The following is a 27,614-nucleotide window of genomic DNA, read 5'->3' as shown; positions in this document are numbered from 1 at the left end:
AACTTTATGATTATGGGAGGTTTGATTCATCTCAGTGACTCGAGAGACTCTTTTTAACCTGTTGCAATTTGGTCAGATTCGTTCACTGGCACACCTGTCGCTTCTGCAGCTGCTCAAACACTTTCACACACACTACTGACACACAGAGGACAAACACAGGAACTACACATGTGCACAAAACTGACTTATGACTGAAATCAGCTCGATCTGTCCTGTGACAGACGGGTTTGACTCAACAATGCTCAGAATCAGAGATAACAGATTGTGTAAATTATTATTAAATCAAACAAACGATAACTGCACCATATGTGTACATTAAACTACACGTTAAAGTCAATGTGTATCAACAGCAACATAAAGAAGTGTTTGAGGCTTTTTCAAGTAGCTTCTTCATCTCAAACTAATGAATTTATTATTACTCATAACTCATTTCTCATGAGCAGAAGTGAAACTGTTCCAGTTCAGAGCGTTAAACCAGTAAAAGAGAGAAACTGTGAGTTTGAGGTGAAAATCTCATTTGCATTGTCAGGTTTAGTGATTGTGACGGTCTCAGAATAGAGCAGCTCGTCTCCAGTGACCATGTTCAAACCCCAAGAGCTTCATTTGACATTTACTGCTGAATGCAGCTGTTCTCAACTATTACAATCAATCAAAAGCAGCTGAAACTTTAGTGCAGGACTTTGAAGGAACGACACACTGATCAATGATGCAGTCACACACACATGTAAGCTTGCGTTCAGATGAAGCTTTATTGAATGAACAGCAATGGCAGCACATTGACAGACTGCTTCAGTATTGAGCTGTAAATCACGTGCCGCTCAGATACGCTGGTCTTCACTGGAGAAACATCAGCACTCGGAGCTCTTGAGGAACGAGGCCTCGTGAGCAGCTCCGGCATGTGTTCCTCTGCAGACCAAGTGCTCTCTGCCTTCCCAGCGTGCTTTGCTGAGGCTCAGGACGCTGCTGCGACTGTAGAGACCGCCCCGCTCGCTCTCTGCGCTGGTCTGAACCCCCTCGGTGACCTCTGACCCGTCCAGCGTCCAGCTCACCGTCGCCCCCTGTGGAGAGTAAGAGCTGAGCAGGCAGAGCAGAGCGGAGGAGTCTCCAGAGACCAGCAGAGACACGGAGGGAGACACGGAGGGCCCGGCTGAAACACACACACACACACACACACACACACACACACACACACACACACACACACACACACACACACACACACACACACACACACACACACACACACACACACACACACACACACACACACACACACACACACACACACACACACACACACACACACACACACACACACACACACACACACACACACACACACACACACACACACACACACACACACACACACACACACACACACACACACACACACACACACACACACACACACACACACACAGGTTAGCATGACTTATAAGGACAGTTTCTTTGAACCAGAAAAAAAGGTGGTTTAGGGGGTCTATGACTTCCTTTTATGCTAGAGCTTTCAAATAAAAATGGAAATGCTTTTAAAAATCATGGCTTCTAAACTCAAACTCTATTATTAATTTACACCTTATAAAACAAGTTACATGACACCCTGATTTTTGGCTGACTTACAAGGACATGTGTCCTAGAGGACAAAAAACAGGATTATGAGGACAAATGGATTACAAGGACTATGTGATGTCACAATGACATCACAGTTCATTAACATACACAAAGAAACATGACTACACACTGCACTGCAAAGACAGATGGGTTTACTGGGACTATGACGTGTCTTTGACATGAAAGTTAACAATCACTACACAAACACAAAGCCAGAAAGGTTTGTTTGTAGCTTTAAGGTTATTTATATGATACATGTTAAAATTGTTTGGGTTTATATATATATATTCTGGGTTCAGTCCTTTTTGTTGGGTTGTTTTCACTATGCTGACTAGGTTTTGGGTCACGCACTGCCAGCTAGCAGCTGGGTTACTTTCACTGATAGTAGTAACAGAAGAAACACAAGTAAGATAATGCACCCATATCAATATCACCAAGTGTAGTGTCATAATGAATGCCTTTAATCAGCTGCCACTGCACTTGCTGTGTGGGAATCTTTGTTGATTACACTGGAATTGATGTAGTGATCATTCCATGTTTGACTGAAAGTGAAGCCATATAATGTCAGAATGAGGAGATGACCAGGTACAGCTTCTTTTTCTGACACTTTGCAAACACAAATATTATCACAGGCTTATTTTCTGTATTAGCAATTTACCTTTCGGCACATCCATTACTCATGACCTTCACCTTAATTTAAAGAGGTTCATTCCTGTGCATCAAGCAGGTACAGTTGAACTTTATTTATGTTCACTGATCAATGTTTGTACTCCATTCATATGGATTTGTTTTACCATTTCATAAATGTTTTGAAGCATCAAGAGTTTTGGTTGAACAGACTTTCATTGGAGGGACAGAAATCTCACAGATTTAAATAAAAATAGCTTCATTTGTGTTCTGAAGATGAATGAAAGTCTTACGGGTTTGGAATGACATAAGGGAGAGTAAATGACAATTTACATTTTTGAACTATTCCTTAACTATCCCTGTTGTAGTGCTACAGTATTAATTGGATTAGGGCTGGTGTCAGAAGCATGTGACTGCCTTCAGATCTTCTTTGCAGGTTTTCAATAACTTAGTACCGTAAGATTTCAATGAAACATCTTCGCTGGTAATAGAGAAACAATACCTGCCCTTCATTAAAGAGGCCTCTGAGGGGTGGCAACTAAGCAGTTGAGCAAGAAAAAAAAAAAAAAAAGTAACCATGTTAATATCTTGTATTTAATATTCTGAAGTGCATTAAAACAATGTGAACAGCAATACACTTATCTTGCCAACAATGCAGATACTACAATTGAAGGGATAGTTCACCCAAAAATGAAAATTCTGTCATAATTTACTCACTCTCAAGTTGTTCCAAACCTGTATGAGTTTCTTTCTTCTGCTGAACACAAAGGAAGATTGAAGAATGTTGGAAACTAGACAGTCGACGATAGCCATTAACTTCCATAGTAGGAAAACAAATATTAATCTGGAAGTTAATGGCTACCGTCGGCTGTTTGACTACCAACACTCTTCACTCTTCTTTTGTGTTCAGCAGAAGAAAGAAACTCATACAGGTTTGGAACACCTTGAGAGTGAGTAAATTATGACAGAATTTTCATTTTTGGGTGAACTATCCCTTTGAAACTAATAATAATAATAACAATTGATTGTCAACGAGATTACATCACAGCATCAATCGACAGTGCAAGAGATCAACAATACCATATTTTGTAAACAGGGCACAGCGATAAATAATAAACAAGAAAAAAAAAACCTATATGAGAGGAAAAGAATCATTAGTTACCAGGAAGAATTTGTATAAAGGTGTGTGCTGCAACGATGCAAAGTCCAGTTCACAGTTATTGCATTGGTGGAAAATGACAACAAACAACAAATTGGTGGTAAAAACAACAACAACAACAACAAATGAGAAATCAGCTACATTGATAACAGAAACTGGAACATCTCATTGGAAACCAGTCACATCAACAAAGAAGTTAAGGGTAAATAACCCAGAAGACAGCAAGGAGTTTCAAAGGGATAGTTCACCCAAAAATGAAAATTCTGTCATAATTTACTCACTCTCAAGTTGTTCCAAACCTGTATGAGTTTCTTTCTTCTGCTGAACACAAAGGAAGATTGAAGAATGTTGGAAACTAGACAGTCGACGATAGCCATTGACTTCCATAGTAGGAAAACAAATATTAATCTGGAAGTTAATGGCTACCGTCGGCTGTTTGACTACCAACACTCTTCACTCTTCTTTTGTGTTCAGCAGAAGAAAGAAACTCATACAGGTTTGGAACACCTTGAGAGTGAGTAAATTATGACAGAATTTTCATTTTTGGGTGAACTATCCCTTTGAAACTAATAATAATAATAACAATTGATTGTCAACGAGATTACATCACAGCATCGATCGACAGTGCAAGAGATCAACAATACCATATTTTGTAAACGGCACAGCGATAAATAATAAACAAGAAAAAAAAATGTATATGAGAGGAAAAGAATCATTAGTTAGCAGGAACAATTTGTGTAATGGTGTGTGCTGCAACGATGCAAAGTCCAGTTCACAGTTATTGCATTGGTGGAAAATGACAAAAAAACAAAAACAAATTGGTGGTAAAACCAACAACAAATGAGAAATCAGCTACATTGATAACAGAAACTGGAACATCTCATTGGAAACCAGTCACATCAACAAAGAAGTGAAGGGTAAATAACCCAGAAGACAGCAAGGAGACAACATTTAAAAATAATAAAATAAGCTAAAACAGTGTTACAAAATGTAAAAGCTTATGGCTGCATTTCATGAACAGCACTCATGCACTTTCATACTGACTTCTCCTTTTGGCTGTTATACCTCTGTTTCTCACAAAATCCCTAATGTTTTGTACTGACCGGTTTTGTAGCACATGCTCTTCAGCAGATTTGCATTGAAGACACTCAGATTTTGTCGCCAAATGACCTTTGGCTATGTGGATTTTAAAATGCCGCATCACAGCAGCAACTTCTGCTTTTGACCATATTCTTTTCTTCCCCCGATGTTCAACACTTTCAGTCACTAAAAACAAGAAAGATAAAAACAAGAAAACATTGCAATGTGAAATGTTTAATTTTAAAAAATCAGTTACAAGCTACAAACATTTACAATTTAGTTCACAAAATATTACAAAATGCATGTAATTTTGATAATACATGCATTTCTATGACATTTTATGAACAAAAATAGACTAGAATCAACATGAATTGTTTTTGCCTCAACAGAGCCAAGTCTGAAAGTTTAAAGATTGTTAATTGACATGATGCCATAGACAGTAAAAGAAATGGACACAGTGGATTCAACAGAGAAAAGTGAAGCCCATTAGAAGTACTCCTTTCCTGATCGCTGAGTGTACTGCACAGACTCAAACTGAGCTTGACGATGTAGATGTGACGTGAGCAACTTTTCGGTCTTTTAGTAGCTGTGCCAAGAGAAATCTGAATCATTCCCCTCCGAAACTTGCAGAGATGCAGAGCGTTAGTAGGAGGTGTCCATGAGCTAGCAGCAACTTTCGTGATTCGAACCGAATCATGGGTTTGGCGTAACAGCCAAAATGCCTCCACGTTGTGCATTAAAATGGTTAAATCCACAGCTAGCCGTGGATTATCCCTTGCTTATTTTAATTTATTGAAATATGCTGTTGCTTGTGGTTTGATTATTTTTTCTTATTTTCTTTGTTTTTACTTGACAGTAGTCCTTTTTCCCCCTGAACATATCAAACCATGCCGAAACCATGCCCCTAAAACTGACAAAGCCAAACCGTGAGTAATTTTAACTGTTACACCCCAATTTTACGGTAGCCCAGTAAGAAATCATAAAAAAATGAAACAAGTCACAACACATGCAAGTTACTTTACTTCCTAAATGAATACGGACCCAAGTCAAAGTTGCTTTCACATTCTATAGTACTACACAACTATAGTGATCATACTGCCAGCTCCTACAGGCAGTCTTGGGTACAGTACCTTGGCATACACTCACCTAAAGGATTATTAGGAACACCATACTAATACTGTGTTTGACCCCCTTTCGCCTTAATTCTACGTGGCATTGATTCAACAAGGTGCTGAAAGCATTCTTTAGAAATGTTGGCCCATATTGATAGGATAGCATCTTGCAGTTGATGGAGATTTGTGGGATGCACATCCAGGGCACGAAGCTCCCGTTCCGCCACATCCCAAAGATGCTCTATTGGGTTGAGATCTGGTGACTGTGGGGGCCATTTTAGTAAAGTGAACTCATTGTCATGTTCAAGAAACCAATTTGAAATGATTCGAGCTTTGTGACATGGTGCATTATCCTGCTGGAAGTAGCCATCAGAGGATGGGTACATGGTGGCCATAAAGGGATGGACATGGTCAGAAACAATGCTCAGGTAGGCCGTGGCATTTAAACGATGCCCAATTGGCACTAAGGGGCCTAAAGTGTGCCAAGAAAACATTCCCCACACCATTACACCACCACCACCACCCTGCACAGTGGTAACAAGGCATGATGGATCCATGTTCTCATTCTGTTTACGCCAAATTCTGACACTACCATCTGAATGTCTCTACAGAAATCGAGACTCATCAGACCAGGCAACATTTTTCCAGTCTTCAACTGTCCAACTTTGGTGAGCTCTTGCTAATTGTAGCCACTTTTTCCTATTTGTAGTGGAGATGAGTGGTACCCGGTGGGGTCTTCTGCTGTTGTAGCCCATCCACCTCAAGGTTGTGTGTGTTGTGGCTTCACAAATGCTTTGCTGCATACCTCGGTTGTAACGAGTGGTTATTTCAGTCAAAGTTGCTCTTCTATCAGCTTGAATCAGTCGGCCCATTCTCCTCTGACCTCTAGCATCAACAAGGCATTTTCGCCCACAGGACTGCCGCATACTGGATGTTTTTCCCTTTTCATACCATTCTTTGTAAACCCTAGAAATGGTTGTGCGTGAAAATCCCAGTAACTGAGCAGATTGTGAAATACTCAGACCGGCCCGTCTGGCACCAACAACCATGCCACGCTCAAAATTGCTTAAATCACCTTTCTTTCCCATTCTGACATTCAGTTTGGAGTTCAGGAGATTGTCTTGACCAGGACCACACTCCTAAATGCATTGAAGCAACTGCCATGTGATTGGTTGATTAGATAATTGCATTGAGAAATTGAACAGGTGTTCCTAATAATCCTTTAGGTGAGTGTACTTCTCAGTCCAAACACCACTACCTTATAATGTATCATTTTTCTTTATACCATTAAAATAATTACCTCCATTCTGGCAGGCTTCTTGTATTGATGACATTTCATTTTGTCTGCCAAATGAACTGGTGCCATCAGGTTCATCATCTGCATCATCTTCAGTATCGGTCAACTGGATCTGATCTGAAATCATAACGTTAATTAAGTGTAATACTCTTGTATGGAAATGTTGAGATTGGTATTGGAATAACACCTATGCAATAGATATATAAAATACCTTCAATTTGAATCTCATCGAGTGACTTTCCCTGGATGTTTCCAAGACAACCTTTGTCCATTGCTAAAAGTAGCTTCGAGATTTTCGCAAGCTGAATTGTTGCCTCAGGCAGTCTGTAGTGATCACGGTGGACACGTATATCATGCCCGAGAAAGTCAGCCACCTGATCCAACTCGTTGTCTTTGAGGTTTAAAATTTGCGAAAGGGTTGCAACATGTTTCCTAAGCTGGGTTGAGCGTAGATATTCAGGTTTTTTGGCTCCACACTTTTCTGCATGAAGTCTCAAGCTGTCTTGACCTCTGTAATAACTTGAACATTTTGGTCTAGCAAAGAGAAAGATATTGGCATCCTGTACACCACATTCCATTCTTCTGCTGACTAATAGATTCAGCGATTTCACCATTTGTGGTGTAAGGAGGACAGCCACCTTTCGTCCACGTTTGCCCCGGATTTCTACCCGAGTGAAGTGCTCACAAAGTTTCTTTTCAAACTTAGTTAATCCCAAGGACACATCAACATGGAGTACGCTTTTGTCTCTAGCAATGAAGTTCTTCAAGTGCATTTTTGACACCTCCCCTGCACGCCTTCGATTAAAAACTATAGTCTGAACAAGAGTGGCTTTTGCAAGGTCAGCGTAACTTTGGGGAGATGCTTCTTTCTTCAGTTTGTCAAAGGCAGCATTTGCAGACTGTTCGAGGTGAGTATGAAGAAGTTGCACATCCTGGGTAAAAGGCAAGGTCGATGGTTTGTTGAATTTCTTCTCACTAAGTGTGTTCAGGGCAGAGTGTGATACAAGCTCACACCATTTTGTGGAGTACAGTGACTTGAAAGCTTCAGTTGATTTGATCAAGCCCTCATTTTCTGTCATCAAAGCCCTACAGTGAATTATGTCAGCTATTTTCTGTAGAGAATGCCCTATTTTTAGAGCAAGACTTGGTGCTGTGTAAGAGTTGTTTTCTTCATCAAAACCAGACACTTTTTTCACAGCTTTGACAACTTTGTGAAAATTTCCAGGCTTAACAGCATCTTCAATGGTGTATAACGAATCACCACGCAAAACCAACAACACACGTGCAAGTTCCCTTAACTTCTGACGAATATACTCATATTTTGTAGTATCAGATCCATGCTTGTTGTACAGAGATTGTGCCAGCTGCAAAATGCTGAAGTCATTACGAACAACTGTTGTTATATCATCCAGTCTCATTGGGTCAAGAAGCTTCCAAACCCCTTGAGAAATACTTTCAGAGAACACAGACTGAGCAGTTGAGGCCAAGCCCAAGACTTTGGGCTTTGCAAACCCACCGGAAGCCTGTTCTGGCATGAAGTGGCATCTGCGAGAGTGCCGCCACAATTCTTTGCGGGAAAACATTCCTTTACAATAGACACAGTGAATAAATTTAGACTGCTTAGAAGTTCTTTTTAATTTGATTTGCCCGGTTCCTGTTTTGAGAACAACTACATTGTGTTGAAAGTTACCACGATTACGTAATTTCTCCAGAAGTCGTCGTCTTTTTACTGAACGTTTTGGAAAACTGAGAGCCTCCATCACTTCTGCTTCTGTCTTGTGTGTCTCTAGATGTCTGGCAAGTTTAGACTGAGGCTTTTGACAAACGTAACAGTAGTTTATACCTTTAACACCTGCTTTGTCATCTGTTGTTTCATCTGGGTTTTTTTTTCTAGTATCAAATGTTTCAATATTCCCTGAGAGGGGACCCTGGGACAGAGTAGAGACCTCCAGAGACCTTGCATCCGAATCAGATTCGGAACTATCAGAGTTGCTGTCTGGTAAATAATCCTTATCTTCATGCATGTCCTCATCTGATTCACTATCATCCTCTGAGCTGAAATCATGTTTATCCTAAAAATAGAATACATGTTAAACTAACAGTATTTTTTTTTAAATAACAAATGTAATGGTACCTACAAAAGTAAATCTGACATACCTCAGGAAATGCTTGCTTGAGACAACCCTTGTGCCACACACCAGAACAAACTGAAAGACAACAGTCAGTTAATATAAATTAATATATCTACACTAAAACACATTTAACTATTTTTCAGTATTAGAATCATAAAAATGCATTTTTAAAATAAATCATTATTCACTAAATAATCTTCATTAAACAATTTCATTCATTTTAAAAAGTGAGACAAAATTAATTTAAAGGGAATGCACGTAAAGTTCCTGATTAATATTGAGCATGATTGGTATTCAAAATTCTAAGCAAAAGCTCCAGTCTCCTAGCCTGACTACGTCAGACTTCGTACTTCCGCTCAATTTCAGTTCGCTTCTGTACTCAGTCTGAGATAGCGACCTATCTCTCAGTTTTCCTCCCGACTGAATACAGTCGGCCAATCAACGAACAGAGGGCGGGCTGAGAGCCGTGATGTAGACGCTAAGCGCCGAGTTTAAGATAGGTTAGTGAAATTGAAAACGACCGTGGATATGGAGACACGGGATGCAATTCGCTCTGTTGTGGAGAATATTCCTGGCAGGGGCGTAGGAATGAGTTTAACATTGGGGGGGGACACATAACGGAAACCTGACAGATCCGTTAATGTTTTGAACAGAAATGTGTCATAAATTTACTACACTGCAAAACATTCACCAACATACTTTATTCTACTAAAAAGATACATTTGTAAAGATAAAGGAAAACACATTTTGAATGGCAGTAATTAGGCTAACTGATAAATATCAAATCAATTCTTTAATTGCAGGCCTAATCAGGGGTTAAATTGGGATTTAAAAAAATAAATAAACCATTAAATGGCACTTTCTGGAGACTTTTGTGCAAAGAAATATATATATATAAAAAAGGTAGGTCTAGCAAGTCTTATATTTCTGTAACTCACACAGATCAAATACAAATATGCTGACTGAATAGATTGCTAGTTTATTTTGAGTAGCCAGCTAGCAGTTCTATTGGCAGTTTGCAGTTTGCTGATAATCCGGTGTCTGAAGTAAAATGCTCAAAACATCTCCTGAGAAAAATCACATGGTCAAACTAGTCTTGGTTATTTAATTTTGATTTAGTCTTATTTTCCTTACCTTGTCATTCAAGGCCAGGGCACTTTTTGTACATTTCTGGAACTTTTGCGCGCTTCCACATCCCGCGCAACTACGGATCTCCCAGATCTATGATCTATATTCATTATATATTGCTGTGTACATTTATCCGTGTCACCTAGATGCGCGTGCGCGAGGGAAGCGCGATCATGGTCGACTGACAACGAGATGAAGCAGCTGAACAAGAATACGGCTTTCTGAACAATATTCTGAACAAGAATATTGTTCTCATCTCAGCTCAGCCGAGACAAAATAGACACCATTTCAAATAGCTTTCATTTATTGTCAGAAATATGTTTTCAAAGCATCACTTTCATCAAATTTTATGTGACATAATTTCCAGTAGGCAACTGACTGCAAACAGGCACATGACAAGCATGCGAGTTAAAGATTTCAAATCAAATATTTTTCTCCGCGGTATAATTTTTGGGTGGGACAAATGCGACTGTCTCCAATTTTGGGGGGGGGACACGTCCCCCCCGGTTCCTATGCCCATGATTCCTGGCATTTGCAAACTGAAGCCCGAACAAGAAGAGTGTTTGTTAAACATTTTGAATGGAGGTGATGTTGTGGCCCTGTCGAGCTCGAACTGGCACCCTTTTGACAGTTCAGTGTCTCCTTTCTTTTCCAGTTCTTAAATATTTCCATGTCATGCTGTAATCTTGCAATTAAGTTGCAGCATTTCCGACAGACTCAAGATGAACAAAGAGCTGTGTTTAACAGAACTAATCCTAACTTTGACAGTTGGCTGCAAATATTTTCTTATTTCTCTCTACTGTTAAATATTAGAGGCACTAATTGTACCGTGGATGCATAGATTTACTTTACAAAGTCTGAAAAAGTCGTTCACAGCCATGTTCACTCCGGTGTTTCGCTCGGTGGTTTCGTTTTCGCATTATATATGTGTTTACAGCAGAGCATGTGAGCGGAGCGGTAATACTTCCTCCTGAGCGGAGAGCGCCTTTCTGAAGATTCTGCTCCGCTCGCTCCGTCCGCTCAGCGCCGCTCGCTCAACCCAGAATGCCCTATTGTGATTTGCTAGTTCGAGAATCGGTGAATTAGCTAAAGCAATAATGGGTTGGTTATGGAGTTCAAACATTGTTTTAAGGAAGTTGCGAGCCTTATGCATAAATGCCCAGTAAAAATCACAGTTAAGAACGAGCAGGGAGAAGAAATTGAAAGGGAGTGTGGAGAGACTGTGAGAGTTAGCAAAGATTCATATTGGAATCTAAAGCGTCACATTGCCAGAAAGCACGAGGATGTGCTACGCAAACATGGTAGTGCAGCAAAAGGTGAGCTATAGCCTATACCATTCGAAAATAAATTAATAGATAAATGGGTAAGGTAGGCTGTTGTACTGAGCCCCTCTCATGACATGAAGACAAAAATATATTGTAATATACAAATTACCCATGTCCCATGAATTAAGAATTCGTTCTTTCATTTAGGGTGGCCACGAATTAAATTCGTTTCCACAAATTCTTAAATCGTTCCCTGGTTTAGTAAATCGTGGCCATGTTGAACTAATTCGTAGGCTACTCTCGTTTTATTAAAACAAGGAAACAAATTATTACAACGTGGTCACGATTTACTAAACCATGGATCGAAATATTATATTGTTAATTTTGTATGATTTAAATAAAATGAGGAAATTAATTATTAAAACATGCTGACGTCAGGTTGGAACGAATTGTTAATTTGTTATGCAATCATCATATCAGTGCAACTAAAAATAACCTATAGCCAACACACAATATGAATTAGCCTACATAATTGTAGTTGATGTAGCCTATTTTTAAGTTGAAATTAGACAGCAGTTATTGAACCTAGGGCTGCACGATTAATCTAATTTTAATCACGATAACGATTTTGGCTTCCCACGATCAAATTCGCGTGATCGAGCGATATTTAAAATGCGTCAATCCGTTCTCAGAACGCTCCGTATCAAAGTTTTTTTTTTTTTTTTTTTGCAAAGCCAATCTAGCGCTCCCTAAACCACTGTCTGATCACGTGCCTCCATGAGCCACAGTGCACGAGAGAGACGTGTGTCTGCGCGCGAGTGACAGAGCACGAGAGACCGTTGCTGTGTCTGAAATCTCCCACTACTCACTATATAGTGGACTATATAGTGAGCTCACCATTTTGTAGTGCTGTCCGAATGTAAAGTGATGATTATTATACCCTATATAGTCCACTCAATGTATCCCAGAATGCATTTTGAAAAGTAGTGTACAACTGATGGTCACTAACCCAAGCCCTACATACCATCATGCATTGCACCAGCTGACAGATGATAGCACGTTTAAATAGTGCGACAGTAATGACGTAATAAACGGCGCCGAGAGACGATCGAGTAGTGTCCGAAAGTGGTGTTTCTACTATGCTTGGTGAGCTCACTATATAGTGCTCTACTCCCTACCCCCTACATAGGGGTTAGGGAGTAGTGGTTTGAGTGGAGATTTCGGACACAGCCCGTGTGTCCAAGAGCGCACTCGACAGTGTGCGAGCGTGCGACAGCGCGCGAGAGATACCGAGTGTGTCTGCGCGCGGGAGAGACCGAGTATCTGCGTGCGGGAGAGACCGAGTGTGAGCATTAGTAAATTGGTACTACATAGTAATATATAATTACTATATAAGAGGCATGGAAGTTCGATTAATGGACTCCAATAATCAGTACTACAAACGTCTTGTTTTGAACTATAGTTTAATACATAGAAATAATTCGAGCACATAAACTTTCATGTGGAAGATTAAATAAGATTCAATTCATGCAGTATGATTTCACAACCAATCACTGACACTGTACCACAACCAGGTTTTCAGATTCTTAAGCGTCAAACAACAATGACTCTGAATTTTATCCATTAATTGAACTTCCATAGTTCTGCCTTGAAATGTTCTCATTTGGTTACATTCTGTTATGGAATATTTGTTTTTTTATTGATTGTATATTTTGAGTTTTATTCACACCCATTATGCAGGTACAATGCAAGTTTATATTTTGCTTCCTAAAATATATTTACACAATGTAAAATAGTGCCTTGTTGAAGTTTTGCTACATTTTCTTTATTGTTTTATTTATTTTTATTTATTCTTTAAGGAGATGCACTGAATTTTGGTGAATAAGAGGACCTGTTTTATTTTGATGCACATACTTGTACATTAGCAGGAATGTAGCACAATATGGATGTGAAAGCAGTTATAATTAGCCTATGTGACAATAACATTTGTTTTGGTTAAAATCAACAAATAATCGTGATAATTAATCGTGATCTCAATATTGTTAAAAATAATCGTGATTATCATTTTGGCCATAATCGTGCAGCCCTAATTGAACCACTTGTTAAATTTAAATAAAACAAAAAAAACTGACCCGAATAATTAGGTAGGCCTATAATTTAGATGTAGGCAACAGAAAATGTACTGAATGCTATTATAATGTACACAAATTAGTTTTTACAGAAAAAACTGCTACCAATCAAAGGGAGATAAAGAATTTTTTTCCTCTCCTGCGTCCCCAGACTCCCCAGTTCTCTGTGTCTAATGCACGGAAGAAAGAATTAGATGACGCATTTTTTAAGATAGTTTACGTGGATTATGAACCTCTCACAAAAGGTGAACGTGAGGGTATGCGCCATTTTGTCAGCGTTGCCCAGCCCGGCTATACCACACCGTGCTACAGTACAGTACGTGACACTCTGATGCCAAATGCTCTTAGCGAGATGGAAGGCAGACTTAGAGAGCTGTTGCAGTTAGGAGATGGCTTTGTGCTTACTTTAGACATTTGGACAAACAGAAGAGGACACAGCTTTCTGGGTGTTGTGGCAAGTTTCATTGATGAAATGTTTAACAGTCACACTGTGCTGCTGTCCTGTGAACATCTTAAAGGACACCACACCGCTGAGAATATTTTTCATAAATATGAAAGTATTTTGCAACACTGGAATTTACAACGGCGAGTTGTCAGGGTGGTGACTGACAGCGCAAGTAACATGGTAAAGGCTTTCGACCTCCCAGGGTTTGATGAAAGCTCAACTGAAGAGGAGGGTGAGGAAGAGGTCCTTGAGGAAGATGGCAGTGGCACAGAGGAAGGTCCACTTTCACCATTCCAGACAGATTTTGCGCAGATCATAGAAAACATGAGCGCCACATACATCACTGAATCTAATCTGCATATGCGATGCCCCATCCATTTACTGCAACTCGCCATAAAGGATGCAATAAACGGTCATGCTGATGTAGACAAAATGATCACACGAACGGCAAAACTTGTAAAGAGTATTAGAAAAAGCACCTTAAACACTGAGGAGGCTGATAAACTTAAAATTCCCGAGCACAGTAAGCTGACCATGAATGACGTACTTCATCTCCAAGCCCTGACTGAGGTGCTATTGCCTCTGGCAGAGCTTACAACTGCTATGCAAAAAGAGCTCGGAAACCTTGGCATGATTCTTCCAGCTGTAATGGAAATCAAACAGCTTTTGTCCAGTGTCCCTGACAACCGCTCCGTCAACATTCGTGCATTTGTGGAGACACTGTCAGATAATGTCTCTACTCGTTTTAACAGATTTTACTCTGACAAGCACCTTGTGTTGGCGGCTGTATTGGATCCACGTTTTAAAACTGAATGGATCATTAGAGATGGTACAGTGAGCAATCAACTCGTAGAGATTCGTGAAATGTTGGTAAAAGAGGCAGAATGCAGTGGTGTGGAGACTGCGGTGGACAGTGACTGAGGCTAGAAGCGCTCCCAAGAAGGCCCTCATTTTCGGCTCATATGAGAGCAACTCGAGTGTAGCTGACAGTGCCAGAGGTGAGATGGAGGAGTACCTGGGCTCAATGAGAAAAGGTCCACATGAAGATGTCCTAGGATTTTGAAAACCAATGCTGGATCAATCCAGTGGTTCTTCCAGTGCTGAGCGCGTGTTTTCCGCCGCTGGATTACTGTCCCGGGCACACCGCATGAGCCTGAAACCTAATACTTTGTCCAAGCTAATGTTTCTAAAAGTAAATTCTAAAGTGATGTAAAGATTGAGACGTTTTTAAATAGACCGCAATTACCCGCAGTTTTGGTCTATTTAAACTTTAGAACGCGCGTTTCTTTTACTAATGCCAGTAAATCATCCAGGTGTGCTTTGATAAGATGTTGTTAAGTGCATTTCACCTGTGTGTGCTTTTATGAGCATGATAGTCCAGATGTGTTTTGTGAAGTTCTACATGCATTTCATCTTGTTTGTGTGTGTGTGTGTGTGTGTGTGTGTGTGTGTGCGTGCGTGCGTGCGCGTTTTAATATGCCTGTTTTGCAACTGCAGTTATGTTCACGGAAATAAAATAACGAAAATCAAATATACCTTTTCAGTTATTGCATTTAATAGGCAAGTTTGCCAAAGGGCTAGACATGTTTTTTAATTAAGTTAATTTAATGCATTTAAATGAATAAAAAGAACAGACTTTTATTCAGAATCACCAGTAAATAACTTCTATTTACAATCCTAGCTACTGTAATTTATACATTTATTCCAGATATTCATTACAAAGTACAAACAGAAGGCAAGTAACCTACAGAAACATTTATGTCTGAGCGGGATTTGTTTTACCGGTGAGTGTGAGCGATTCATCAGTGGAGCGTTCGCTTGGGACGCGAGCGACTGAGTGGAGCATACGCGCATAGAGCGGAATATTGAGCTGAGCGTTACACCGCTCTGCTTCGCTCACATGCTCTGGTTTACAGAGGAAGTTAGATGCGGCTGAGCTGGCGCGTCATAACCAAACGATATGTGATTGGCTTATGGGTAACCAATGATTTTATACTTTTTATTCATTGCGTTATGGAGTCTGTGATGTCTTTATATCTCATCGTTTTTATAGGTTTTAGTTTATATATTTTATAATGTAATAATTACACAGCTAATCTCCGAATTAATGTAGAGACAAAGTTGTATAGTTTACTGTACATTTTTAAATACTTGGTTCATTGGCATCTTTTTATGAATAAAGGTCAGTTTCACTGATACTAATACAGCTATTGATGTCTGGATAAAAAATTATAGATGCAAAGGGTTAACTCCATATTAAACCCTACGGATCAGGAATGGGATGTAATTTAAGTTTATGTACATGTATAGGCAAACGTCCCAAAACGTTTGGCAATATAGTGTATGCAAGTATGCATGTATTTACTCACCTTTACATTTGAAACCAATCCACTTAAGAGCAGACATCCCAGATCCCAGGCATACTGTGCATTTGTCCAGGCATGACACAGTTGCATGGACCAAGTCATGTTTGTGACACTATTTAGTAGGAAGGAAGAGGAGTGGGATAGACCGTAATTTAGCTTCTACTTTTTTTTTAAACAAAAGTATATACAAATAATTTATATACTTATTTACTATTATTTATTTTCTATTTTGCAGATTTAAAATTAACACACTTGAATTTTCACAAACCAAAAGCATAGTGCTTGCCAAACTGTGGGGCACAGAGGTATTGACAGCAATTGTAGCTGCTCCTGTGTTGACAGTTCTCTTACAAAACTACACAATACCTGTTCTGCACTTGCTTCTGCCAAACAGGGAGTTTTGTCTGCAACATCTGTATTCATCTGTAAAGGAGAGAATGAAAATAAATACCGTTGTAGACATTTGCTGGAGATAAAGAAGCTGCTACTGTGTCGTCAGTTTAACAATCTCATGCCTATTGTTTCCTACATAACTAACACTACAGTGTCCTAGTAAACCGTTCTGTCCTCACAATGCAGTGTGTTTTCAGTTTAACACAATCTCATGCCTATTGTTTCCTACATAACTAACACTACAGTGTCCTAGTAAACCGTTCTGTCCTCACAATGCAGTGTTTTCAGTTTAACACAATCTCATGCCTATTGTTTCCTACATAACTAACACTACAGTGTCCTAGTAAACCGTTCTGTCCTCACAATGCAGTGTTTTCAGTTTAACACAATCTCATGCCTATTGTTTCCTACATAACTAACACTACAGTGTCCTAGTAAACCGTTCTGTCCTCACAATGCAGTGTTTTCAGTTTAACACAATCTCATGCCTATTGTTTCCTACATAACTAACACTACAGTGTCCTAGTAAACCGTTCCGTCCTCACAATGCAGTGTGTTTTCAGTTTAACACAATCTCATGCCTATTGTTTCCTACATAACTAACACTACAGTGTCCTAGTAAACCGTTCTGTCCTCACAATGCAGTGTGTTTTCAGTTTAACACAATCTCATGCCTATTGTTTCCTACATAACTAACACTACAGTGTCCTAGTAAACCGTTCCGTCCTCACAATGCAGTGTTTTCAGTTTAACACAATCTCATGCCTATTGTTTCCTACATAACTAACACTACAGTGTCCTAGTAAACCGTTCCGTCCTCACAATGCAGTGTGTTTTCAGTTTAACACAATCTCATGCCTATTGTTTCCTACATAACTAACACACTACAGTGTCCTAGTAAACCGTTCTGTCCTCACAATGCAGTGTTTTCAGTTTAACACAATCTCATGCCTATTGTTTCCTACATAACTAACACTACAGTGTCCTAGTAAACCGTTCTGTCCTCACAATGCAGTGTGTTTTCAGTTTAACACAATCTCATGCCTATTGTTTCCTACATAACTAACACTACAGTGTCCTAGTAAACCGTTCCGTCCTCACAATGCAGTGTTTTCAGTTTAACACAATCTCATGCCTATTGTTTCCTACATAACTAACACTACAGTGTCCTAGTAAACCGTTCCGTCCTCACAATGCAGTGTGTTTTCAGTTTAACACAATCTCATGCCTATTGTTTCCTACATAACTAACACTACAGTGTCCTAGTAAACCGTTCTGTCCTCACAATGCAGTGTTTTCAGTTTAACACAATCTCATGCCTATTGTTTCCTACATAACTAACACTACAGTGTCCTAGTAAACCGTTCTGTCCTCACAATGCAGTGTTTTCAGTTTAACACAATCTCATGCCTATTGTTTCCTACATAACTAACACTACAGTGTCCTAGTAAACCGTTCTGTCCTCACAATGCAGTGTTTTCAGTTTAACACAATCTCATGCCTATTGTTTCCTACATAACTAACACTACAGTGTCCTAGTAAACCGTTCTGTCCTCACAATGCAGTGTGTTTTCAGTTTAACACAATCTCATGCCTATTGTTTCCTACATAACTAACACTACAGTGTCTTAGTAAACCGTTCCGTCCTCACAATGCAGTGTTTTCAGTTTAACACAATCTCATGCCTATTGTTTCCTACATAACTAACACTACAGTGTCTTAGTAAACCGTTCTGTCCTCACAATGCAGTGTTTTCAGTTTAACACAATCTCATGCCTATTGTTTCCTACATAACTAACACTACAGTGTCCTAGTAAACCGTTCCGTCCTCACAATGCAGTGTGTTTTCAGTTTAACACAATCTCATGCCTATTGTTTCCTACATAACTAACACTACAGTGTCCTAGTAAACCGTTCCGTCCTCACAATGCAGTGTTTTCAGTTTAACACAATCTCATGCCTATTGTTTCCTACATAACTAACACACTACAGTGTCCTAGTAAACCGTTCTGTCCTCACAATGCAGTGTTTTCAGTTTAACACAATCTCATGCCTATTGTTTCCTACATAACTAACACTACAGTGTCCTAGTAAACCGTTCCGTCCTCACAATGCAGTGTTTTCAGTTTAACACAATCTCATGCCTATTGTTTCCTACATAACTAACACACTACAGTGTCCTAGTAAACCGTTCTGTCCTCACAATGCAGTGTTTTCAGTTTAACACAATCTCATGCCTATTGTTTCCTACATAACTAACACACTACAGTGTCCTAGTAAACCGTTCTGTCCTCACAATGCAGTGTTTTCAGTTTAACACAATCTCATGCCTATTGTTTCCTACATAACTAACACTACAGTGTCCTAGTAAACCGTTCCGTCCTCACAATGCAGTGTGTTTTCAGTTTAACACAATCTCATGCCTATTGTTTCCTACATAACTAACACTACAGTGTCCTAGTAAACCGTTCTGTCCTCACAATGCAGTGTTTTCAGTTTAACACAATCTCATGCCTATTGTTTCCTACATAACTAACACTACAGTGTCCTAGTAAACCGTACCGTCCTCACAATGCAGTGTGTTTTCAGTTTAACACAATCTCATGCCTATTGTTTCCTACATAACTAACACTACAGTGTCCTAGTAAACCGTTCTGTCCTCACAATGCAGTGTTTTCAGTTTAACACAATCTCATGCCTATTGTTTCCTACATAACTAACACTACAGTGTCCTAGTAAACCGTTCTGTCCTCACAATGCAGTGTGTTTTCAGTTTAACACAATCTCATGCCTATTGTTTCCTACATAACTAACACACTACAGTGTCCTAGTAAACCGTTCCTTCCTCACAATGCAGTGTGTTTTCAGTTTAACACAATCTCATGCCTATTGTTTCCTACATAACTAACACTACAGTGTCCTAGTAAACCGTTCTGTCCTCACAATGCAGTGTGTTTTCAGTTTAACACAATCTCATGCCTATTGTTTCCTACATAACTAACACTACAGTGTCCTAGTAAACCGTTCCTTCCTCACAATGCAGTGTGTTTTCAGTTTAACACAATCTCATGCCTATTGTTTCCTACATAACTAACACTACAGTGTCCTAGTAAACCGTTCCGTCCTCACAATGCAGTGTTTTCAGTTTAACACAATCTCATGCCTATTGTTTCCTACATAACTAACACTACAGTGTCCTAGTAAACCGTTCCTTCCTCACAATGCAGTGTGTTTTCAGTTTAACACAATCTCATGCCTATTGTTTCCTACATAACTAACACTACAGTGTCCTAGTAAACCGTTCTGTCCTCACAATGTAGTGTGTTTTCAGTTTAACACAATCTCATGCCTATTGTTTCCTACATAACTAACACTACAGTGTCCTAGTAAACCGTTCCGTCCTCACAATGCAGTGTTTTCAGTTTAACACAATCTCATGCCTATTGTTTCCTACATAACTAACACACTACAGTGTCCTAGTAAACCGTTCCTTCCTCACAATGCAGTGTTTTCAGTTTAACACAATCTCATGCCTATTGTTTCCTACATAACTAACACACTACAGTGTCCTAGTAAACCGTTCCGTCCTCACAATGCAGTGTGTTTTCAGGTTCACACAGTGCTTGGCTCTACATCAAGTCTCTATATCAACTTTCCACTTTGTAGATGTATAATAAGCACACTTGACTATAATGAACATACATTAATCAAAAAAATACACCTAGAATAAATGTTAATGTCTCTTACAAAACTACACAATACCTGTTCTGCACTTGCTTCTGCCAAACAGGGAGTTTTGTCTGCAACATCTGTATTCATCTGTAAAGGAGAGAATGAAAATAAATACCGTTGTAGACATTTGCTGGAGATAAAGAAGCTGCTACTGTGTCGTCAGTTTAACAATCTCATGCCTATTGTTTCCTACATAACTAACACTACAGTGTCCTAGTAAACCGTTCTGTCCTCACAATGCAGTGTGTTTTCAGTTTAACACAATCTCATGCCTATTGTTTCCTACATAACTAACACTACAGTGTCCTAGTAAACCGTTCTGTCCTCACAATGCAGTGTGTTTTCAGTTTAACACAATCTCATGCCTATTGTTTCCTACATAACTAACACTACAGTGTCCTAGTAAACCGTTCTGTCCTCACAATGCAGTGTGTTTTCAGTTTAACACAATCTCATGCCTATTGTTTCCTACATAACTAACACTACAGTGTCCTAGTAAACCGTTCTGTCCTCACAATGCAGTGTTTTCAGTTTAACACAATCTCATGCCTATTGTTTCCTACATAACTAACACTACAGTGTCCTAGTAAACCGTTCTGTCCTCACAATGCAGTGTGTTTTCAGTTTAACACAATCTCATGCCTATTGTTTCCTACATAACTAACACTACAGTGTCCTAGTAAACCGTTCTGTCCTCACAATGCAGTGTGTTTTCAGTTTAACACAATCTCATGCCTATTGTTTCCTACATAACTAACACTACAGTGTCTTAGTAAACCGTTCCGTCCTCACAATGCAGTGTGTTTTCAGGTTCACACAATCTCATGCCTATTGTTTCCTACATAACTAACACTACAGTGTCCTAGTAAACCGTTCTGTCCTCACAATGCAGTGTTTTCAGTTTAACACAATCTCATGCCTATTGTTTCCTACATAACTAACACTACAGTGTCTTAGTAAACCGTTCCGTCCTCACAATGCAGTGTGTTTTCAGGTTCACACAATCTCATGCCTATTGTTTCCTACATAACTAACACTACAGTGTCCTAGTAAACCGTTCTGTCCTCACAATGCAGTGTGTTTTCAGTTTAACACAATCTCATGCCTATTGTTTCCTACATAACTAACACTACAGTGTCTTAGTAAACCGTTCCGTCCTCACAATGCAGTGTGTTTTCAGGTTCACACAATCTCATGCCTATTGTTTCCTACATAACTAACACTACAGTGTCCTAGTAAACCGTTCTGTCCTCACAATGCAGTGTTTTCAGTTTAACACAATCTCATGCCTATTGTTTCCTACATAACTAACACTACAGTGTCCTAGTAAACCGTTCTGTCCTCACAATGCAGTGTTTTCAGTTTAACACAATCTCATGCCTATTGTTTCCTACATAACTAACACACTACAGTGTCCTAGTAAACCGTTCTGTCCTCAAAATGCAGTGTTTTCAGTTTAACACAATCTCATGCCTATTGTTTCCTACATAACTAACACTACAGTGTCCTAGTAAACCGTTCTGTCCTCACAATGCAGTGTGTTTTCAGTTTAACACAATCTCATGCCTATTGTTTCCTACATAACTAACACTACAGTGTCCTAGTAAACCGTTCTGTCCTCACAATGCAGTGTTTTCAGTTTAACACAATCTCATGCCTATTGTTTCCTACATAACTAACACTACAGTGTCCTAGTAAACCGTTCTGTCCTCACAATGCAGTGTTTTCAGTTTAACACAATCTCATGCCTATTGTTTCCTACATAACTAACACTACAGTGTCCTAGTAAACCGTTCCGTCCTCACAATGCAGTGTGTTTTCAGTTTAACACAATCTCATGCCTATTGTTTCCTACATAACTAACACTACAGTGTCCTAGTAAACCGTTCTGTCCTCACAATGCAGTGTGTTTTCAGTTTAACACAATCTCATGCCTATTGTTTCCTACATAACTAACACACTACAGTGTCCTAGTAAACCGTACCGTCCTCACAATGTAGTGTTTTCAGTTTAACACAATATCATGCCTATTGTTTCCTACATAACTAACACACTACAGTGTCCTAGTAAACCGTACCGTCCTCACAATGTAGTGTTTTCAGTTTAACACAATCTCATGCCTATTGTTTCCTACATAACTAACACTACAGTGTCCTAGTAAACCGTTCCGTCCTCACAATGCAGTGTGTTTTCAGGTTCACACAGTGCTTGGCTCTACATCAAGTCTCTATATCAACTTTCCACTTTGTAGATGTATAATAAGCACACTTGACTATAATGAACATACATTAATCAAAAAAATACACCTAGAATAAATGTTAATGTCTCTTACAAAACTACACAATACCTGTTCTGCACTTGCTTCTGCCAAACAGGGAGTTTTGTCTGCAACATCTGTATTCATCTGTAAAGGAGAGAATGAAAATAAATACCGTTGTAGACATTTGCTGGAGATAAAGAAGCTGCTACTGTGTCGTCAGTTTAACAATCTCATGCCTATTGTTTCCTACATAACTAACACTACAGTGTCCTAGTAAACCGTTCTGTCCTCACAATGCAGTGTGTTTTCAGTTTAACACAATCTCATGCCTATTGTTTCCTACATAACTAACACTACAGTGTCCTAGTAAACCGTTCTGTCCTCACAATGCAGTGTGTTTTCAGTTTAACACAATCTCATGCCTATTGTTTCCTACATAACTAACACTACAGTGTCCTAGTAAACCGTTCTGTCCTCACAATGCAGTGTTTTCAGTTTAACACAATCTCATGCCTATTGTTTCCTACATAACTAACACTACAGTGTCCTAGTAAACCGTTCCGTCCTCACAATGCAGTGTGTTTTCAGTTTAACACAATCTCATGCCTATTGTTTCCTACATAACTAACACTACAGTGTCCTAGTAAACCGTTCTGTCCTCACAATGCAGTGTGTTTTCAGTTTAACACAATCTCATGCCTATTGTTTCCTACATAACTAACACACTACAGTGTCCTAGTAAACCGTTCCTTCCTCACAATGCAGTGTGTTTTCAGTTTAACACAATCTCATGCCTATTGTTTCCTACATAACTAACACTACAGTGTCCTAGTAAACCGTTCTGTCCTCACAATGCAGTGTGTTTTCAGTTTAACACAATCTCATGCCTATTGTTTCCTACATAACTAACACTACAGTGTCCTAGTAAACCGTTCTGTCCTCACAATGCAGTGTGTTTTCAGTTTAACACAATCTCATGCCTATTGTTTCCTACATAACTAACACTACAGTGTCCTAGTAAACCGTTCCTTCCTCACAATGCAGTGTGTTTTCAGTTTAACACAATCTCATGCCTATTGTTTCCTACATAACTAACACTACAGTGTCCTAGTAAACCGTTCCGTCCTCACAATGCAGTGTTTTCAGTTTAACACAATCTCATGCCTATTGTTTCCTACATAACTAACACTACAGTGTCCTAGTAAACCGTTCCTTCCTCACAATGCAGTGTGTTTTCAGTTTAACACAATCTCATGCCTATTGTTTCCTACATAACTAACACTACAGTGTCCTAGTAAACCGTTCTGTCCTCACAATGTAGTGTGTTTTCAGTTTAACACAATCTCATGCCTATTGTTTCCTACATAACTAACACTACAGTGTCCTAGTAAACCGTTCCGTCCTCACAATGCAGTGTTTTCAGTTTAACACAATCTCATGCCTATTGTTTCCTACATAACTAACACACTACAGTGTCCTAGTAAACCGTTCCTTCCTCACAATGCAGTGTTTTCAGTTTAACACAATCTCATGCCTATTGTTTCCTACATAACTAACACACTACAGTGTCCTAGTAAACCGTTCCGTCCTCACAATGCAGTGTGTTTTCAGGTTCACACAGTGCTTGGCTCTACATCAAGTCTCTATATCAACTTTCCACTTTGTAGATGTATAATAAGCACACTTGACTATAATGAACATACATTAATCAAAAAAATACACCTAGAATAAATGTTAATGTCTCTTACAAAACTACACAATACCTGTTCTGCACTTGCTTCTGCCAAACAGGGAGTTTTGTCTGCAACATCTGTATTCATCTGTAAAGGAGAGAATGAAAATAAATACCGTTGTAGACATTTGCTGGAGATAAAGAAGCTGCAGGATAAAAACAATAACAAATGTAGATGTTGTAAGTCTGATTGTGGCAAAAAACTGAAACTACGTCTTGAACATCTTTGCCTACAATACAAAACTTTACTGTTTCTATTCTATTTTTTATATGGTCATAATGTAAAATGAACACCTGCATATAAAAATACTCACATAAGCACAAACACTACAGTTGAATAGTTTTGTAACCTCAATTTTGTACTGTTTACATTTATTGTTGAAGTTATTCATTTAAAACATGAATTAAATAAACCTTATTTTTATTTAACTGGGTTGAAGCAACCTTATTTAAAAAAATATGAACAATTCTTGTTTTAGGGATATAGCAAATAAGGAAAACTGAACAAGAACACTACAAGGTCCGCTAAAAATCAATATCAACAAATTTTCAGACCACTGAAGCAAAGTTTGATGTAAAGGAAATCTTTCTTCATGTAAATGTTATTCAGACATCCAAGCTGTGACAGTAATGTTACTCTGTAAAATAATTAATATAAAGACAAATGTGTACACAACAACAATCCTACATTGTCTAGATTCTTTGAAAATACTTCTAGAAAATGCTCTATTGCATATTGGGGGAGAACATTCTTTACCTGGGATCTCCACGGCCATTCTGATGGTCCGTAGTTGTAGGTGACTTCTTCCCCAGGAAAAATATCCAAAATAGCAAAAAGGCACAAGTGTGGGCTGTTATTGAATGTTACAACCTTCATTTTGCAGTTAGGTTTGTTACTGTCATTTACAAGCCTTCCCAGACTGCCATCCTCCTCCGATGCATCCATGCTGCATAAAAAAGGTCCATATCATTATAAATAAAATGACAAATAGTAGAACATGACAATGGTGTTTGAAAATTAACATGTACGAACTTCATCTACTGGATAAAGAAACAAAAAAATTAGAGATGCACCAATTACAATTTTCTAGGCCGATTCCGATTTCTCATTGAGTTTGACCTGCCGATACCGATTTTAGCCGATTCCCTTTTTGTTTTGTTTTTATAAAACAATATACTTTACACAAACCGAATAATAAAAAAAGGTCAAACACACTAGACATACAAATTCTGTTCATGTTTGAGCACTTTTTGTGTGAAATCATATTTATTTTGTCCATCAAAAGTGTGCTTTCACTTTAACTGAGCGTGAGAAGCGCAACACAAATAGACTCGGCGCCGAAACCCCACTTCAATGCTGCTCATGCGACACTCCTGCTTGACACTCACGCGCTGCTCCTGCTCCCGGTGTGAACATACTCATTGATTAACATGCATGCCGAAAATGTCAGACTGATAACGTGAAAATCGGCCAAATCCGGTCACCAACCGATCAATCGGTGCATCTCTAAAAAAATTTACTCTAAACATGTTGAACATTGGCCCTGTCCCAAATGGCACCCTAAACCCTTGCGGTCATCCTCAGAGTCCACACTTTCATGATGTAATTCCGCTTTGACTGTGGGGTAGAATTCTGCAGTGGAGCTCACAGCTTCAACAGAAGTGCAAATCGAGGACGCATAGCAGCCGCAAAGAGGGCACTCGCGAGCAAATGAAGAATGGGACACCCTACGGTCTTGTGGACTTAACGGACACGCGGCAGCCATTGTAAGCCCTCAAGATACATGTGAGCATGAAGTGTGCCATTTGGGACAGGGCCTATATTGCAAGTTTTTGCCATTATGTTATGCATATATTACAATGCATTATCAAAGTATTACTCAAGGATAAAAATTAATTACCAACACATTTGTCCTTTCCATGGAAAGTCAAAAAGAAACACTCCAGAGGATTCTTGTTCCTGTGTGAATAGGCCTTTATACTCAACCACAAAATCCCCTTTTAAAATGAATTGCTTGGTGAACACTCCTCGTCCTGAAAGATGAAAAAACATATTTAATATAAGAGCCTCATTGTCTTACCATATTAACACTTGCACTGTAACATGTTCTACAACTACCAACAAAATGAACACATTGTATATAGTGTGTACCTGAGCTGTTATATGTATATATATGTATATATATATAAATAGATAGATAGGATGAACAACCCAGTGATCTAATATACTGACACGTAACTGTTTGCATTCAATTAAGATAAAAACTATGGTGTTTATGGAAACCCTGTGTATTTGACACTTTAAGCGCATGTTAGATCAGTGTGTGAATAAAGTGTTTAACTGGCAAGGCTTTAAAACACATGCAAACAATAAGCTGGAGAACTGAGATAATTTGCACTTTAGCATAATATTATGATCTCTCTACAAATGCAGAATATTATAATAGTTCACAATCTTAAAGCGTGATATCGCACAGCCCTCCTTTGGCAGTTGATCATGTGACGCACTGAATGCTCTCATCACTCCAGTGTGACTGTACATGTCTTCAAATGTACTGTTGTACTGTACTCTGACATTACAAAACAGGACAGATACTTAGAGTATTTGGTGTACCTTTAAATCTGTTGATGTATCGCTGCTCAAGATTTGGCTTGTCAATTCTTGACTTAATGTGGTCTTCTGCATCTTGCATAGGCTTTAGCCTTTGTCGCCTCGAGCCACTCTCCATTTCTTGTATCTGCAGAGTTGAAGGTATAGTATTTTAAAAACAGAATGAAAAAACACTACATAAAAATATTTAAAAATACATAAATCTAATAAGTTGCACATCCATACAGTCCCTATCCATCTTATTTTACAATACCAGTTCCTATTTTTTTTTTATAATTTGCAAGACTTCTGATTCACCAATACCATTACAAGTAAAACAATACTATTTTATGTATTGCTGTTTTTTATAGTAAGGCAGCCATATACAATTCAACTAATATATTTATTTTTATTAAACACGTTTAAATGTATACTTCCCAAAGATTTTTTTGGGTGAATATATGCATTACAATAATTATACTATGTCAATTTCATCAAAAGATGTCAAATTAACATTTTCAGAAACTTTGAATACTTTCCCTGCTGAGATATA

General features: G+C 38.8%; 1 protein-coding gene and 1 gene segment (V, D, J or C); both read right to left on the bottom strand.

Annotated features, from left to right (window-relative positions):
- Positions 1 to 848: 848 nt before the first annotated feature.
- On the bottom strand, positions 849 to 2,288 carry LOC130097074 (Ig lambda-2 chain C region-like). The segment is given in 2 exon segments: positions 849 to 1,147; positions 2,273 to 2,288. Coding segments are annotated over 2 exon segments (315 nt in total).
- Positions 2,289 to 4,431: 2,143 nt separating this feature from the next.
- On the bottom strand, positions 4,432 to 27,410 carry LOC130097024 (N-lysine methyltransferase KMT5A-A-like). 2 transcript variants are annotated; one of them, XM_056263701.1, is made up of 5 exons: positions 27,086 to 27,410; positions 26,373 to 26,505; positions 25,229 to 25,418; positions 16,721 to 16,777; positions 4,432 to 4,666 (listed from the first exon to the last, which is right to left on the bottom strand). In XM_056263701.1, the coding sequence occupies exons 1-5, from the start codon at positions 27,198 to 27,200 to the stop codon at positions 4,664 to 4,666; spliced, it is 498 nt and encodes a 165-aa protein (XP_056119676.1). In that variant the 5' UTR covers positions 27,201 to 27,410; the 3' UTR covers positions 4,432 to 4,663. The 2 variants fall into 2 exon arrangements, with proteins under 2 accessions (XP_056119676.1, XP_056119675.1); XM_056263700.1 differs by lacking the exon at positions 16,721 to 16,777 and adding an exon at positions 24,503 to 24,559 and having other exon boundaries at positions 27,086 to 27,406.
- Positions 27,411 to 27,614: the final 204 nt, after the last annotated feature.

The sequence above is a fragment of the Rhinichthys klamathensis genome, unplaced genomic scaffold, assembly GCF_029890125.1.
Source record: "Rhinichthys klamathensis goyatoka isolate OS25496 unplaced genomic scaffold, OSU_Roscu_1.1 h1tg000209l_1, whole genome shotgun sequence".
Classification (NCBI taxonomy): domain Eukaryota; kingdom Metazoa; phylum Chordata; class Actinopteri; order Cypriniformes; family Leuciscidae; genus Rhinichthys; species Rhinichthys klamathensis.
Note: the sequence above shows the minus strand (reverse complement) of the source record. Positions and strands in the feature narration are given on the sequence as shown.

Excerpts from the sequence above, each read along its gene's own strand:
- LOC130097024 (XM_056263701.1), bottom strand. The coding sequence starts at position 27,200 with ATGGAGAGTGGCTCGAGGCGACAAAGGCTAAAGCCTATGCAAGATGCA. Across the intron at positions 26,506-27,085 it reads ATACATCAACAGATTTAAAG|GACGAGGAGTGTTCACCAAG; the intron begins GTACACCAAATA and ends TTCATCTTTCAG. Across the intron at positions 16,778-25,228 it reads AATGGCCGTGGAGATCCCAG|ATGAATACAGATGTTGCAGA; the intron begins GTAAAGAATGTT and ends TCTCCTTTACAG.